General features: G+C 37.6%; 1 protein-coding gene across 4 annotated transcripts in view; it reads left to right on the top strand.

The window, feature by feature from the left end:
* Positions 1 to 16,969, top strand: part of LOC128676095 (lachesin-like) — a 260,345-nt gene extending 243,376 nt beyond the window's left edge. For all 4 annotated transcript variants that reach the window (XM_053756040.1, XM_053756039.2, XM_053756038.1 and 1 more), the window contains 7 exons: positions 10,864 to 11,003; positions 11,724 to 11,864; positions 12,402 to 12,495; positions 12,745 to 12,938; positions 13,392 to 13,497; positions 15,373 to 15,511; positions 15,664 to 16,969. In XM_053756040.1, the coding sequence (XP_053612015.1) occupies positions 10,864 to 11,003; positions 11,724 to 11,864; positions 12,402 to 12,495; positions 12,745 to 12,938; positions 13,392 to 13,497; positions 15,373 to 15,511; positions 15,664 to 15,700 (851 nt within the window). In that variant the 3' untranslated portion in view covers positions 15,701 to 16,969. The remainder of the gene's footprint in view (positions 1 to 10,863; positions 11,004 to 11,723; positions 11,865 to 12,401; positions 12,496 to 12,744; positions 12,939 to 13,391; positions 13,498 to 15,372; positions 15,512 to 15,663) is intronic.
* The last annotated feature ends 10 nt before the right edge of the window (positions 16,970 to 16,979 follow it).

Genomic DNA, 16,979 nt, shown 5'->3' with positions numbered 1-16,979 from the left:
CAAAAACTACTTAACCGATTTTATTGCCCCACGAACTTAAAAATTCTATTGACAGATCGTACGCACCTATTAAATTGCATCAAAATCAGACCAACCGTTCGAAGTTGTGATAACTTGGAACCGTTGGTCTGATTTTGATTACAAACAAACATACATGCATATAATTTTTTTTTTTGCTCCAAGTTGATTTGACATTTGTTGTCGCTTGCTTCGCTCGCTCGGTCAGCCAGGCATACAAAGACATCGCAATCAACATACGACAATGTCGCGTGTGACACACTAGCCGAGCCTCAACTAATTGCGCTCGCCAGCCTCGTCTGTCGATACGTCACGGGGCCGATTGGACCCCTCCCCCACTGGCCCCCCGGCTCTCCGGAGGCAGGTCATGTGTCAAGCAGCAGCTGGCAAAGCCGATTACAGCAAGACTCGGATAGAGCTGGACCAAACGTATTGAAGATTCACTGCTCTGTAATGTCTGAACGTAAATTGCTTTGAATGAATACAAAAGCAAAATGAAATCTCTGTGGGGGCAGAGTGGTTAGTAATATAGGAATAAAATAATGTGAAATAAATTTTACTAAGAGCTTAAAGCGAAACTAATAGAGAAGTTGTACAAAACCCTCGGCTAGTCAAACTCGCTATTTTACGTTTTATTTTATTTAGAATACAATAGAATATTTTAAGCCTCATAAGAATATGTATATGTACCTCGAACTCCCAACATCGGCTAAACAAGGGAAAAGCTGTGGTTAAATAAAAGTAATTCAGTAACTCGATCAACAAGCGCCAAAATTACATATTACATATTACAGGTACCGTACAAATTGTTTGGAACCGTTGATTGGCGTACAAAAATTGTGTGTCTCCCGCGAGGATGTTAATCACATATCCATTAGAGCACGCGATAACATCGCCGGGTCTCGCCGCACTCCTCGTCGTGTCGCGCCGAGGAACACACGGTGGAGAACGATGCGATGCGACATCGATGTTTAGGTATTACTGTTATTCATAAAAAAGATAAAGCATATTTTAAGCTAAAGCATGTTTTATCGAGACTAATAATATACTTAACTTTCCCTAAGTTAGATAAAATTGTATTTGCGGTTGTTCCAGCATATCGCCAGTTTATAATCTGCACACACAGAAAAATAAATGTCAAAAATGTAAAAAAACAACTTGTCCATAACCTTAACAACTTTTATGATTTTATTCGATATCTAAAAGCTAAAAACTCTTTTACTAAAAAATATAACTTACATAATATAATCAATCTTTTATACCATTAGGCACATAAGATTGATAATGCCTTTAAAGTGGTATAAAGAAATGTCTTTATAGTGGTATAAAGAATTGTCTTTTAGTGGTCTAATGACGAAAGATATAAAGATAAAGACATTATCAATCTTTTATGCCATATATATATTTTGAATAAAAACATAGGCGAACGAATTCTGGTGTCCATAGAATGCGGTGTTTGCTTACCATTAGGCAACCTGCTAGCCCGTTTGGTAACTGAAGTATATATTTTAAAAAAAGCCGCATTCTCACACAGATTAATTTAAATACCGACTAGTATATGTTGCGTCGCGTGCCGCGGTTCATGTCGTGAATTGAAAAAGAATCTCATTTGCTTCCGACACTGGGAAGGGAGCCAATTAAACCGCGGACGGAACTAGCGCTGGCATTCCCCGTGTAGCCTCGTAGCACTGTCGTAGCAAACTCGTAGACACGGTGCTACGCGACCGCACTTGCAACGAGAGACTTTAATAAGACTTCATCTTAGCTACAAATTGTCAATTAATCATAGTTATCAATTAAATTAGTAAATACGTCTGAATACTGTTCGTGTTTGTTCCATGATTTTACCTCATAATTAAGATCTGGCAGAAAAAAAACATTGTATAGAGATATATTTAAAAATAAATTAATCTTCATTCATGCATCCTGATTTATATTTAACACATTTTTATTAGGTCAACCTGTATGTATGTAACAAACTGTGTAATGGAATGGATGGAAACTATGTAAGGTAATTAATTTAATCATCTTCCGAGGATCGCAGCGTCATCAAAATTGGCAACTGTATGTAGTTCTGATGTATACAATAATATGGTACTGTCGAACTGATCTGATGATGGAGCCGGAAGATGGAACTTCATGATGGAACGTCGTGTCATAGCCATATTTGAACTTGTTATAAAGGTCTTGTAATGAACTTTGACCACGATTAGGTTTCAAAGTCAGATGATGAAGCAGGGAGATAGGCACTGGCATATTAATGGTATATAGTTTTTGGTTTTGCATGCATTTATAAAAGCATGTTTTTCTAGTGTTTTTAATCTATAAATTTTTAAACATGACAGCGTTTTGTTGACGTTGTTATATCAATGGGGCAACTTATAGAAGTGACCTTCGGCAGTTATTATCTAACATTTAAATAACCCAATCAGCTTTAACCTGTCATTAGATGTAATTTATATTACAGTATAATTGAAAAGTAATCGTTGTCCCATTGAACTAAATATCTATTTTTAGATCAATTTTGTTCTGGTTCATTCTAATCAATCGCTTATGAAAAACTGATAATTAGGAATCAAAATATAGGGCCAATTTTATTAAGAAAAATTATTATCGAATAAATAAATATACTACTTCTCAAATGAAACAATATCAAACTGGGTGAAATAAAGTTAAGAACTTTTGAAACAAATAAGTATTAAACAAACATACAACTCCTCATCTTACAAATGAAACAATAGAAGAGTTTCCAAGAAACGTAACTTTTGTTCCGAGCAAATACAAGAGATATTAATCGAGATGCAAGATGAAGCTTTCTTTTTATCCGAGCTCGATGAATAGATCGAAACGGCGACACCAGACGCGGCGACAGCCGCCGCCACTTGCCACACTCATTCCGCTTCTCCTGTCTCAGATAGCTGCATTGATTTCTTTCCTGAATACGTCACGATAGAAAACAAAAATATATGTACTTTAGAATGTGTTCAATCATCCACTAATGCTATTAGAATGACTCAAATGGAAAACGTTAATAAGATCAATCACGATTAACACATTCAACTATGGATACATTTTTCTTCACAGTACGCTTTGTTCGGTTTGCTTTATTACTTAAGTTATAGTTTATATTAAAGTATCTCACAAATGCCGGATATGATTAAACCACGTTAGAAACAAATTACTGTTCAAAAAGCAATTTTTACATTCCGAAATGTAAAGAAAAACGTTAGATAGAAGTTACTGTCGTACTACCTATATAAAAACGTACACTTTTATTAAATGAACTTTTGACATCTGGTAGATTTATGTCTGTGGTTGAAAAAGAAATATTCGCGGCTCCCGCGCCGCAGCGTCGGGAAATACATGCATATTTCTTCCGTCCGCAGAACATACTCTTTTCAATAATAATCGCACTGGTTCGAGAATGGTTCGGTATCGTTCGAGATACGACGCTGAGTTGTTTGACCTGACTATATTTAGGCATAGTTTTTGTTAGTATTTTTGACGACTTTTAATCATATATTTTGAATTGTAATATCCAACGCTCTTTCAACACATTTATCTCAAATTCATAAACACCCCACGAGGACCTTTGGATACGTAATGTTTACAACGACGCTGACAAAAGTGTTAATCAATTATACCGCAGAGCGCTCACACGCGTGAAGTGCGCTCGGAACGCCACGCACTCATAATTAGAATTTAATTGCGCTCAGAGGAATAACCGCCATTTTAACGAGCTGTGACGTCATAGGAGTACCAAACTATCCGTGCGATGCCTCCCCATGGACACTCCGCTCTCACGACAAGTGTTTAGACAAACGGTCCGGTGTTAGTCAATGGGCCATTCGTGTGACCGAGTCCTGTAGATTTTGGTTGCTGCCTTTGTAACTAAACCTAACTTATAATTTCAAAACAAGTTTTCTACTATTTGTGAGTGCCTTGGTTGCAGAATTTTAGTGCAATTGAAAATACTTGGTGTTACTTTTTCAAAAATCTTTTTCTAGGTTCCATTTTTCTCTAATCAAAACATTTATTCATAAATTAACCTTCACGGGCACTTTTTTACGCCAAAATTTTTAATTGTTGATTAAATTGATATCCCTAAAATCTATAAATTAATGGCATTTCGGAACATCCACTGCTGAAAAGAAATGCCGCAGAAATGTATACAATGTTGTTCCCTGTCACGCCAGGAGGGCTTCACATTATTGTTTCTTATATTTTTTTCTCTACCTGTAATAATAGCAAAGTACATGGTAAAAAAAAAATATGATTGTGTTCTAGTGCTTACATAAAAATATTGATATAAAACACACAGCACATTTTATGAGAGCAATCAGCAATGTTTTATTAACTGCTTGTACATTAATTTATTTTACAGTTTTATAGATAATAATTCATTTAATGCCCAAATAATATTCAAATGTTTAAGATGAATTAATTATCCATTGCAATTCCAAGTCAAGTCTTATGACAATGAAATATTCAGTGATCTCCGGAAGCAACAAAAACCTGGCGTTGCGAAGGCTGCGGACAAAAAGCTAATGACGCGCGTAATGTTTGCGCGCCGCGGCCGGCCGAGACTCGCGCGGGGCTGGTTCTAGCAATGTATCCACATGTTGGCTAGCTCTAGAAAATTACTCGTCGCCTATGGGATAAAAAATTGGGGCGCTTTATATCGGTTCCACACGTTCGCCGAACTTTGGCGGATTCGGTATACATGGCTGGTTTTTTTATTTTTACCAACTACGCAATGTTCATGCATTCGTGATATATGATATATTCGTTTCTTCACAATTGAGTAATAACTTAGCGAAAATTTAATGCTGATGACTTCTGAATCAAAGTTGTTTCAAAATGTTAATTTTTATGATGGTTGAATTTATATTTTATAATTTTATTATTTTTATAAATGGACTGTTCAACCAACTTTATAACTTCGTATAATCCAGCGGCAATGTATAGATATAAATATAGCAATTATTATCTTAGATTATATTTATGTAGAGCATACATATGTTTTTACAATTTAATTCCTATCTATCCTATTCATATAAAATAAATCCTTTTTGAAACCTTATAGAATAGCTTGTCCATCGAAGACACGTTGGTTGCGGCACGTCGGCGTGTCATGTAATTCCTCATTAGCATACTCGCACGCTCGTCAAGATAAGCCGTTGGTATAATGAGTTGGATGGCTTGCTGTGACGCGTGTACCACTAGGAGGGGGGGAGGGGAGCAGGAAATTGGGAAAGTTGCCGCGTCTCGAGGCTCAGCTCGCAGGCAAGTTTTTCATCTCTTAATCATTTTGTGAGAAGTATCGCCCGTGTTCTACTTTGCTTTATTCAATTTGCTTTTGTGGTCACAGCGTTGAATTTGTTGTTAAAGTTTCTAAATTCTAGTTAGTAGTTTATTGTACTGAAAGAATACTAAACGCTATAGTGTTGTTATATATACAATTATTGACTTGTTACTTATAATCCTACTTTTTCATATTATAAATAATACTAAGAGGAAATCAATTAAAACAAATAATAATGCGTGGCTCGGGACAACTTCAACTTTATAATGGAATCACATCGAATTATTGAAATGTGAGTGGAAAATAATGCGCGAGTGTTTGCCCAAAGTTGAATCCGCTCCAATTTATCCCAATTAAGAATGATCACAAGTAATTAATTTCCATAATTGGAAGAAAATTACAGCATTGAAATGCTAAACAGTCAAATGAAACAGAAGTTGGGCGGTAATTTGCATAGCGATGGAATTCATTACAAGCCTCTCGAACAGAGCCGAAACACGCCTCGCACTACCACATACTTCAATGTGTCATGTCATCTACTAATCCTGGCGCTGTGGTATTTTTGAAGTGAAAACTTCTTTACCGGCGTTGTGCACTTTTTGTGATGGGTAAAAAATGTTAAACTCGCGTCAGAACACGTGACCCTGATCGAAAATTCATAAGACGTCAAAATGTACAACGTCAATATTCAAGTTTTCACTTCTGCCTGCACCCCCGGAGTGCAACCCGATTTTTTAAATAAAGGTGGTGGTGTGGATCGAAACGTCTCGGGTTCGAATACTACTCGTGCCACATGAGTTTGTATACCAATCTGACTCATGTATAGTAGTTTTCATAGCCAAGGTAGTAGCTTTCCTATGAAAAGAAAATATCGTGAGAAAACCTGCACACTAGTTGATTATTAACTTGTGAAATGGAGAAGGCAATGGCAAACCACTCCATTAATTGTGCCCAGAAAGTTGTTGTGTGTTTCATTCCACGACCCTCAGTCATAAGGAATACGACTATGAAGAAGAAAACTATTAATTTATAATTTAAATTCTTGTGAACAATAATTAATATTCACGAGCATTTGACCAAAGCGACTAACGAACAAATATTGTTACCACAAAAGCAAAAGGTTGAAAAAAGCTTTGCCAGTTGACGCTGAATAAAGCATTGTCCCGTATTCCCATCGGCTCGCAGCTGATCTATTGCGATCGACCGCTGGCCGCACGCTCGATCGCGGCTGCCCTCCGATCGACATCGATCGAAGTTCAAGCCAGCGTTTGTATTCGCTATTGTCCGATGACTGGCTGCAATTTCATCTGCCCTCTGTCAACTCTCGTTGTGTTTGCTCACTAGTTATGTTTAGGTAACTGCTATTTAATAACTGGTAATTCTATAGAATACTTTTTATTATAAAACAGATGGGTAGATTGATATTTATTTTGAATTAAAAAACTTTGTCGAGGATTTTCATAAGACGAATAAAGAACAGATGGAAAAAACTTTCTTCTGAAGGTGAAACTAACAACTCCATGTTGAGACAACCAGAAAATATTGAAATTAAACAATAACCTCCGATAATAAAACACTACCTAAATAACTGATGAAAGCGAATAAGCCGTTGTTTAAATGTTTGCTTTACTTGTTTGAATTATAAAATATAAATCCAGTAAATATGTTTGCTTATCTAAGTGGTTGAGGATGACATGAAAAATCTGGTTCACGATGTTCGCGACGTCATTGAGTGGTGACGCGACTGTATCCAGGTCACCCACGACCTGAGGTCGGTGATGGCTATAAAACGGGAGACTACCAAATACATATACATAAAGTTTGATGAATATTAACCATTTATCGTTATCTAAACTTTTTAAAGAATACGTACAAAAAGAGCTTTCAATTTTCAGATATTCTACGTGTAATTTTTTACAGCAGCATGTTTATGATTTAGCAAATAAACTATATTCTATGGTCTAAAAGGTCATAATATACTATAATAACATAATATTGACGTTACAATCATTCACAAAAACATTAACTGACAGTTCAGGCTTACCAACACAGTAATAATATACCGGTAATAAATCCTTATTATAATGTTAAATGATTTGTAATGCATTATATCGCAAAGGAAAATGTTTGAATTAAAGCAATGTCTCGGTGTCGCCGGGCGCGCGGTGCCAGCCCTAGCGACTAGCGCTCTCATTTGCAGCCGCGTTTTATCTTCCTTTATTTTATAATCCCGCTGAGCGAGGCAGTTGCACTAAAAGGCTCCAGTGTCCGTAAAAAAGAAATTCCGAGAAGAGATAAAATTAAGTGTGGACAATGCTGAATGTTATAACCATCTAAAATACATTTTTTTCTCACATGAGCGATACTTTCACCGCCATAGAGCGTTTGAACCCAGGGTCCGCTTTCGCTCTCCTCCACGATCTAAAGGAAGCATTTGTATAATATATTTGGACTAAAACGTTATTTGAGTGGTTGATAACACGGAAACAAAGGAAGCTAGGTACAAACCTTACCTAACGTTAATTTAAAAAAGTTGTTTCACATAAACCTACTCGCCAGATTAGAACACTACCCTCATATGTCTCGACGAACGTGTACAGATAACTGTTGTAGGTGGAGTTAGCTCCCGCGAGCCGCCGCACTCGGCCGTCCTGCGGTTTCTTTATCCGGATCACAACAAACATTCGCATTATTAATGAGCGGTCCATTTTTATTCCTTTGTGCTCCGCAGTAAACAAATGGCCGCTTCTGGGACTTCGAGGGGGGTGGGGAGAGGGGAGTATCGTCCAAGTGCTTCCTGATTGCGTACGTTGTAAATTCGCTTCCGAAGTTATGGAGTTTGTCTTGCGAAGCGAAGACTAATCTACGACGCTTAATTTTCGTAATCTATAAAGGGGCTCTACTTCAGTATACCACATTGACTAATAAATTTTATTCAGAATAAAATTGGAATTTATGATCTATTCACATAAATATCTAAAACACTATAAAAACAGAATTGTTAACTGTTCTAATATTTTTTGCGCTGGAAGCATTTAAATGAAATTTTATTTTTATCATGTTAATATTTTTTATATTTTGTTTAAAAAATTGTTCTGTGCTAAGTTTATGTTCTCGTCACCTAAATCTTAGAATTGATGCTGAATTTTTTTGCATTGATTAGTCAATCTGTGGTTTGTGTGGAATCCGTCCCGACGTTCTCCACACGGCGACCCGTCCGGACCCGCAATTACCATAACCTCACTGCGCTCCTAACGGTTTGCGAACTCGTTAACATTGCGAGTAAATATTATTCGATGTCCAATAAACTTTGTAAGAATCGCAAGATATTAGCATTGTTGCTAACAAAATGGAATAGATACGATAATTTCTTATTTATTTATAAAAACATCTTAGATGAAATATCATTATCATTGAAATCAAATATGCATTTGAGATCAAGGGTGTAATAGAGAGAGTACAAAACTGATGAAAATATCCATTTGCTACGTCGTAGCACTATGCTGCGTCGTAGCCCTTCGTTGCTTGCGTAACTGCAGCACGTGTTGGTATCATAATTATGTCGTAGCCCTTTACTACACCTTGTAGAGTTTCGTAGCAATATTCAAAAGTATTTAATAGAGCTTAAGTAATAAATCGTTGCGGGGTCTCTCGGGCTACACGTGTAAGTTGCTCAAAGGCCTGAAAGTTTTCGTGGAGGCCACGACAGTTTGGTAGCGACAGAGCCCCGCGCCCTCATTACTCCTCATTGGGTTCCGACCCACAAACCTGCTTAGCTGAATCAATAACGAGTTGATATCTATTATTAATGCTTTCTAATCATGTCTCATGATATTTTTATTAAATAATAAGCAGAACAAGTAAGAAACTTTTTGAAATGTATTTTTATAGAGGTAGAATAATTTTTGCACGTATACTCAGTATATTATAAAAACTACTAGAAGAATCAAGGAGTCCATTTAAATATGAATGTTGTAATAAAAAATATGTACCTACTCATTTTGTAATCTGATTACCCTACATCAGCACTGTGGGGATACGACAATATTATATTATTTATAGTTTTATTTTGAAATTTAACTAAGAAATACTGTAATACAAGTTTAATCATAATCATAAGAACTTGGATCCCAAGAAGTGTGACGTCAGAACGCGCTAGCCTGGCTCGGCGCCGCCTGCGAGCGCTCCGGCATCGCGCCGCGGATGTAACCGATACGGGGTAAGCTCGAGCAACAGGGGGTACATGGAGGTATCAATTGTTTATCTAAAAATTGTATACATAACGCTTCGCTCGTCACATTTTTGTTTAAAAGTTTTATTTGTTGTTTGACTGATGTTCGATTTGTCATCCAACCCGTAAAGATGCTTGGAAACAATTTAAAATGACGTAAAAGATAATAAAAGCAATAAGGTAGTGGTGAGAGCCCGCAGCGACACGCGCACTCGAGTTCCCATTGCTCCGTTACGCTGCGACGTCTTCCATCATATAACGGACCGGTTGATATGAACCTGTATATTACTGTGACTTGTCAAGATCCAGGACAAATAGAGTTTAAGAACTCTCTCAGGACAAATAGAGTTTAAGAACTCTATTTGTCCTAGCTAAGGCTAGTTCGACACGGTACCGACAGGTACCTGTGTCTTTTTACAAATCATTTTGAAAATGTGTTAACACTTATGTGCTCATTTATACAACATGAGTATAAACAATATGTTTAACTCATTATGAATTTCCCGGAAAACGTTATTTGACGAATTTACTCTTTTCGTTTCATTTTGCAAAACTAATAAAACAGTTAACATCCACGTCAAAACTATTTTATCAAAGTACAACAAACAAAATTGGAATCATTACATTGAATCCAATTCCAATATATGAATAAATAATAAATTGGATTACATGTATCCCAAAATTATGTAATTAAATGGATCGGTTCCGCTCGCTGGACCCCGATCAACGAACGGGGGAGAGGGGGTGCGATGCGGTGAGGGGGGATTCGAGCCGATCGCATAAATCTTGTTTTATTGAGACCAGACCGGAAATCGAGAATGGAAATTTAGGTAACCCGGGGCCGGACGGCGGGCGGCCGGCAATCCGGTTTTTATTCAGCGCCGCATTATACATAGATTTACTATAAGTACATGTCTGATACACGGGTAAAGTCCGGAAATTTACATACGTCGAGCGGGAAATGGAGAGTAGACCTTCTGCTGATAGTATATCTGTTGAACCACGACACGATTAGACTTGTTACAGGTTACAGTAAATGGGTGTGTGTCATGGTCAGGGGCAGATTTAAGTACTCGTAGCTATAGAGATAACAAACCTTTTGTACATAAATGTCTATTATAACCTTCATAGTTGAAGGTGTTTAAAGACAAGGGCTACCTTTTACATACCTTTTACATTCTTTATTCATTATTAGATAAAGGAATTTTGTTTTAATTTTATTTCACACCCAAATTCCACATTGGGTCCCACCTCTGCATGCATCCTCTCACCTGTGTGCTGGCTGACGTGTCTCGTGTGGTTGTTGCAGTGTTGTCATGCGGCGAGGTGACGGGCGGCGCGCGGCTCGCCAAACGCTACGTGGGGCTGTACACGGGGCCCTACTTCGACCCCTCCGCGCCCAACAACATCACCACACAGCTCGGCACGCACGCCTATCTCCCTTGCAAGGTATGATCCTTATCATAACTATATCCTTATCATTTATACATTCAAATTGCTACATTCATAGTCGTTAGCCGCGAACGTTGACCTCGCGAATACAATTTTTTTGTATTTTTTTTTACATATAAGATATAATGTCAAACATCTCAAAACACCTTTTTCAAAGTTAGTCTTTTGGCTTCACACGGCAGCGCGGGCCGTGTTTAACAATATATAGGTATATATCTACCTACATAAAATAATTTGGCGTATATTTTAATTCCACGATATTTCAGAATCTATTCATCCAATTTATGTGTTGTAAAGGGCAAAATTTAACTTCATGAATTTATCTTGATGATGAAATAACTTTAATCATAAGGATTAATATGCTTGTGTAGTAATAATTGTCAAAATGCACCTTTTAATTTACATTATCTTCCTTATAGTTGCTTAATTATAAAAGACAGATGTACAGTGTCGCGGACTTTTTTGGATCTACTAAAAACCTATATTTTTGTAGTACATTATTAGCGCTGTTCCTACTGTTCATAGTACATGAGCACCTCATCATTCGAGTGATATGGATCAATAGCCAGTTGGCCGAAACACTTTTCACCGCAGCTCGGCCTTCTCCTATTTCTTCAATGTAACCGAACCTTCATTGACTAAACTATATTGTATACTTCATTGTATGAATTGTTAAATCATAAAATAAACAAAATTGTTTATGTGTATACATTTCAGGTGCGGCAGCTCAGCAATAAGTCGGTGTCGTGGATCAGACGCCGCGACGCTCACATCCTCACGGTGGACCGGTTCACCTTCATCGCGGACGAGCGCTTCCAGGCTTTCCTTGTCGAGGCCACCGACACTTGGACCCTGCAGGTCAATATTCACATGTTCAACCAATCTTTTTAAAATTTCGCATATTTATAGTTAGTCGCAGAAATACGAAAAAGGACAACCAAATTTTCCATGGGATTAACGATTAACGATATAAACGACTCTGCAATGTTGCATTGCATAATTTTTCCATCGTCAACTATAAATATTCATGTGAGTGTGTTCCTCTTCAAGCTTCTGTTCAACCGACATTCGTTAAATATTGCAAGGAATGGTATGTATGTACCTTTCATCTCTGAAAAAATACTACTCTCGTGAGAAATTGACGTGGGCGAAGCCGCGAGTTAAAGCTAGTATAATATAAAATTTGACGTGAAAAAGTACCTGTAAAGGTCTTTCTGAATGAATGAACTGTTTTTCCAATATGTCGAAACGAGTCTTCGCTTGTATTGAAGTCCTATTTTCATGAGCTTTTTTTTTATTTCCAACTTGTGTCTAAACGAATTTATCTATTCCATAATCTAATCGACCTACATTATATATAGGTGGCTAACATATGTATATATGTTTTAAACCCAGGTGAAATACGTGCAAGCGCGTGACGCCGGAGTGTACGAGTGCCAGGTCGGCACGGAACCTAAGATGAGCCACTTCGTGCAGCTCAACGTTGTAGGTAAGGTCATATTTCAGTTGTAAAATGATAGAACCTTTTGGATTAAGAATACCGATAATAAAACGAGAACAACACGTGTCTGGCGTAAATTCGATTCTTGGTGATAACTGCAACTTTGCAGGCTAAACAAGCCTGGAGGATGTCGGCGACAATTCACTATATTGCCTACATCACATGTTGCCAAAGAAAATATTCTGCAATTAAGCATTTCAATCAGAAATAGCATTAAATAATTCCTCAACGTTTCAGTGCCAAAGATCGAGATCGTGGGCGAGTCGGACCTGTACGTGAAGGCGGGCAGCACGGTGAGCCTGAAGTGCGTGATCACGCAGGCGCTGGAGGAGCCCGCCTACATCTTCTGGTACCACAACGACGAGCGCGTGCTCAACTACGACCGCACTCTCGTGGAGATCCGCATGGAGCGCGTCGCGCCCGACACCACGGTACCGTCGCACCGCTTGTCTACTTCTAATATTTCATAACACCTACCACATAATCATAGATACGACTTTTCAATTCATGATGAACTTTAATTTCAAAATTTCAACTCATTGGGAAAATATATATCAGGCAAAGACGCAAGTAAATAACTTTTTTTAATTGAGAGCGGGACACCGGAACAGTGCCCTTAAGCACTGACCTTCTGATCTTTCTTCTTCTGACCTTCTTGACTGATCGAAACCATGCCAGTTCGGTCGAAATATTATCTCTTTTTAATTATCTCTTTACGTCTTATGCCTACATACAGTAGTAAGTACTCTTAATTAATCAGTATTAATCGAGTCTTGATTGTTTTCATCTCATTATTATTTTCAAAATAAATAACCTTGTAATTGAGTTTTACCCAATAGACATAATTTGTTCCATACGCATTGTTCGGTAACCCTTTGTCGCAGGTGGGCAATCTGATCATCTACTCCCCGCGGCGCGAGGACTCCGGCAACTACTCGTGCTCGCCCTCCAACCTCGACTCCGCCTCCGTCGTGCTGCACGTGCTCAGCGGTAAGCGACCGCACGTCAACAGTACCATATCATTGAGAGCTTACTTGCATACATCATTACTGAACTACGTTACCCAGTTAGTTAAGATACTGCCGTTTGTAAAATTAAAAATAATTATTAATTTGACTTGTGGGCGATTGTTTTTATAATATACTAGCTATACCCGCAACTTCGTTCGCGCGTGCGCTTCGTAATATTAACATTTTCTTTTACTTGAAATCCCTAAACAAACCAAATTGCTTTCCCCCGGGATCCCAGATTTTTTCGTGATAAAATAAATGTAACATGTCAACCAGGCACACAAGGTAACTTCATACCACATTTCAAGTAATTTGGCCCATTCGTTCATTATATGACTTTCCTTCGAATATAAAAAAAACGAGATAAAATATCTATACATTTTTTTTTTAAATGCATATTTATAATGTATAAGTCGTTAGTGGACATATAGTCCACTAAAATTTTCCAAAAAAATTACAATGTACAAATGTCACCCTTCTTCAGTTTTTAAATAAAGTTTTTTGAATAAAGATTATTATTATTATCCACCGATGCAAAACGAGGGGTGTCCGTCTGTCTGTCTGTCCGTCCGTCCTTCCGTGATCAAAATTGGTTTAGCCATTCAAAAGTTGTAGCGAAATAAATATTGAAAGTCGGGGGTTTTTAATTTGTTTCAAAAATAAAATGATAACATGTACTGATATCATTTACAGTAAAACAAATTGGTACGTTGGATTTTTTAATTTTTAAAATTCTTCACGGAATATACTTAGTTACTGATATAGATGACGAAAATATAGTTTTGGAAATTTTTGTCTGTCTGTCTGTCTGTCTGAACGCGCATCACTCGAAATCTACGGACCGATTTGCTTGAAATTTGGTACGTTGGTACCTTATATACCGGGTTAACATCTTAGATAGTAGTTTGTAGCTTGTGAGAAATAACTATTAATATAAAAATTGACGAGAAAAAGTGCCTGTGAAGGTCTAATTTCTGAATAAATGATTTGAATTTGATATATTTCATGCCGGTAAATAGTCAGGTTCCCGTGGGATAATTGAAAAACTAATTATGAATCAAAAATGCCTCAGAATCCCGGGTTAACATTTTATAGACATTTCATCTCGGAAAATGAGGAGGGTTCCCGTAAAGAAAAAGAAAAGAAAGAAAAAGGGGTGAAAAACTGTTAATATGAAAGTTCTACACCGTTGAAGTTAGTGACTTGAAAATTTGGATTTTGGTTGTTTACAACAAATTAATTAACCCTCAATTTTCAAAAGGGGGGTGAAAGATTGTATGGGACTTAATACAATTTTCAGGATAAAAAGCTGAAAATTCATACTGACACTTAGATTTTGTAGTAAATAACAGTAAGTAAATACAAAAAATGTTTAATTTACGTTTGTGGTTAATAAAAAACCGGGGCGTAAAACGTCATGAAAAATGTGACGGCACGCTGTAGAAAGCGGGAGTGGTAGTCGGAGCGGGAAATGGAAAGGAGACACGTAGTGGGAAACGGAACGGGTCACATTGCAAAAAATGGCACAATATGTAGGAAACGGTACGGGATATCTACTTTATATTACATAGCAGGAAGCGGGATTGGACAAGTTTGCGGGACGAGACATGCAGCGAGAAACAGGAAATTGAACTAAAGATGAAAAAAAATGCGAATTTAAATCATATATATGTTTACCAGTCTCACAGAGTAGGTACGCGATAAAAAAATTACTGAGATTTTGCTATGCAATTCACGCCGGCGAAGCCGCGGGCAAAAGCTAGTCAGAAATATAATTTATCTTTTGACATTTAAACATAAATCTGATATATGCGATTAGTAGGTTTCACCTCAGTTCGTGTTGTAACGTTGGCAGGCGAGCAGCCGGCGGCCATGCAGCACGGCAACGCGGCGCCGGCGCCGGCCGCCGGCGCGCGCGTGCTCGCCGTCGCCGCGCTCGCGCTCGCGCCGCGACTGCGGCTGCTGGCGCTGGCAGCGCTCGCCCTACTCATCCCGTAATTATTACTTATTATTTTATACTTTATTTTCTGCTTAATGCATAAAAAAACTTTTTTCCACAAAATTAATTTTGTAAAGTCATTAATATCGCGAGCTAGGTTTCTCATTTTAAGGCGATGTCATAAAAATATTGTTATATTTTTTCCAGTGTGATGTGCCATGATGAAGACGAGCCGAGCAAATAGCGGCGCGAGTGACAGTGAGTGAAGTGAGTGACTCAGTGACGCTAAACTAAACGTCCAAACATTCGCATGCGATGCGAGTGCTAACTTAAATATTGTAAATTTTCAAATACCTATATTGATTAGTCGAATGATCGGTCGGGAGCGTTGTGATATGAACGATTAGAAACGATCGAGAAGGAATTATTTATATCGGTACTAAAGTTTATAAATTATTATGGGAAACAAACTTTGTAAATAGTCGGGAGTTTGTAAAGTTGTACATATTATAATTGAGCGACGCGTTCGCCCTAGCTACATCGAAATTGATATCGTCGCTAGACGCAGGATTTGTTAACAGTACAAATGTCGATCGGAATTGTGACGACACAGTCTAGCTACGGGCTCCATAGGTTTCTATTGTTATTGTATACTTTGTTACGTATTGTAAATACTTGTTTTGTAAACTGAGTACTTACTACTAAATAACCCGCGGCGGTCACTTCTCCTACGTGCAAGCTCTCCTTCGATCTCCGGACGTTAACTTGTGAGAGCATTGTTTTAATTATTGATGGCCCAGCCACGTGTATATACTATTTTACACACACTATGTTTGCACGTATGAGAACAAATTACAAACTCTGATCACACACATGTCCACAAAACTCCATCAATTTAAAATTATTAAAACTATTAGACCAGTGTTTTTCAATCTGTGGGACAACTGAGGAAACATTAGTCAGGCGCTCGCTTCCAGATCAAATTCCTACTTACCAATTACTTGCCTCGATCTTTCTTTCCAAACTCTCACGGCTTATTGCAGAGTGTAGGTTTTAATAATGAATAAATCTATAAATAAATAAAGAAAGTCGTAAATGTAGTATTTTGATTATATTATTAATTTTGTCTTTCTATGGCTTAACAAAGGGGTCGCCAAATTGTTTAGCTTGCAAAAGGGGTCATGTACTCTAAAAGTTGGAAAAACACGCGATTGGGCCTTAGTCAGAAATATTTTAGTTTCTTCTTAAAAGATATAGTTAATGCTGCCATAGCATTCCATCATTAGCTTACAGAGTGCATTTGTGTGTGTCAGTGTAGTATTGTAATTCCTCGGCGCGGTTCCCTTGAGTTCCCATCGAGCGCTGCAAGATGGCGCCGTGTTGTTAATTTATGTAATTTACGTCGACAGTGATTCCGAATTGAGTGACTTTGGTTGATTGACACTGTTACTGCCTCACTTGTAAATAATAAATGTAAGTAATACAAATAAAAATGAGATCGTTGAAACATTAACTGGAGTATT

This window comes from Plodia interpunctella, chromosome 15 (genome assembly GCF_027563975.2).
Source record: "Plodia interpunctella isolate USDA-ARS_2022_Savannah chromosome 15, ilPloInte3.2, whole genome shotgun sequence".
Taxonomy (NCBI): Eukaryota; Metazoa; Arthropoda; class Insecta; order Lepidoptera; family Pyralidae; genus Plodia; species Plodia interpunctella.
The sequence above is the reverse complement of the archived record's forward strand: the minus strand, read 5'-3'. Positions and strand labels throughout refer to the sequence as shown.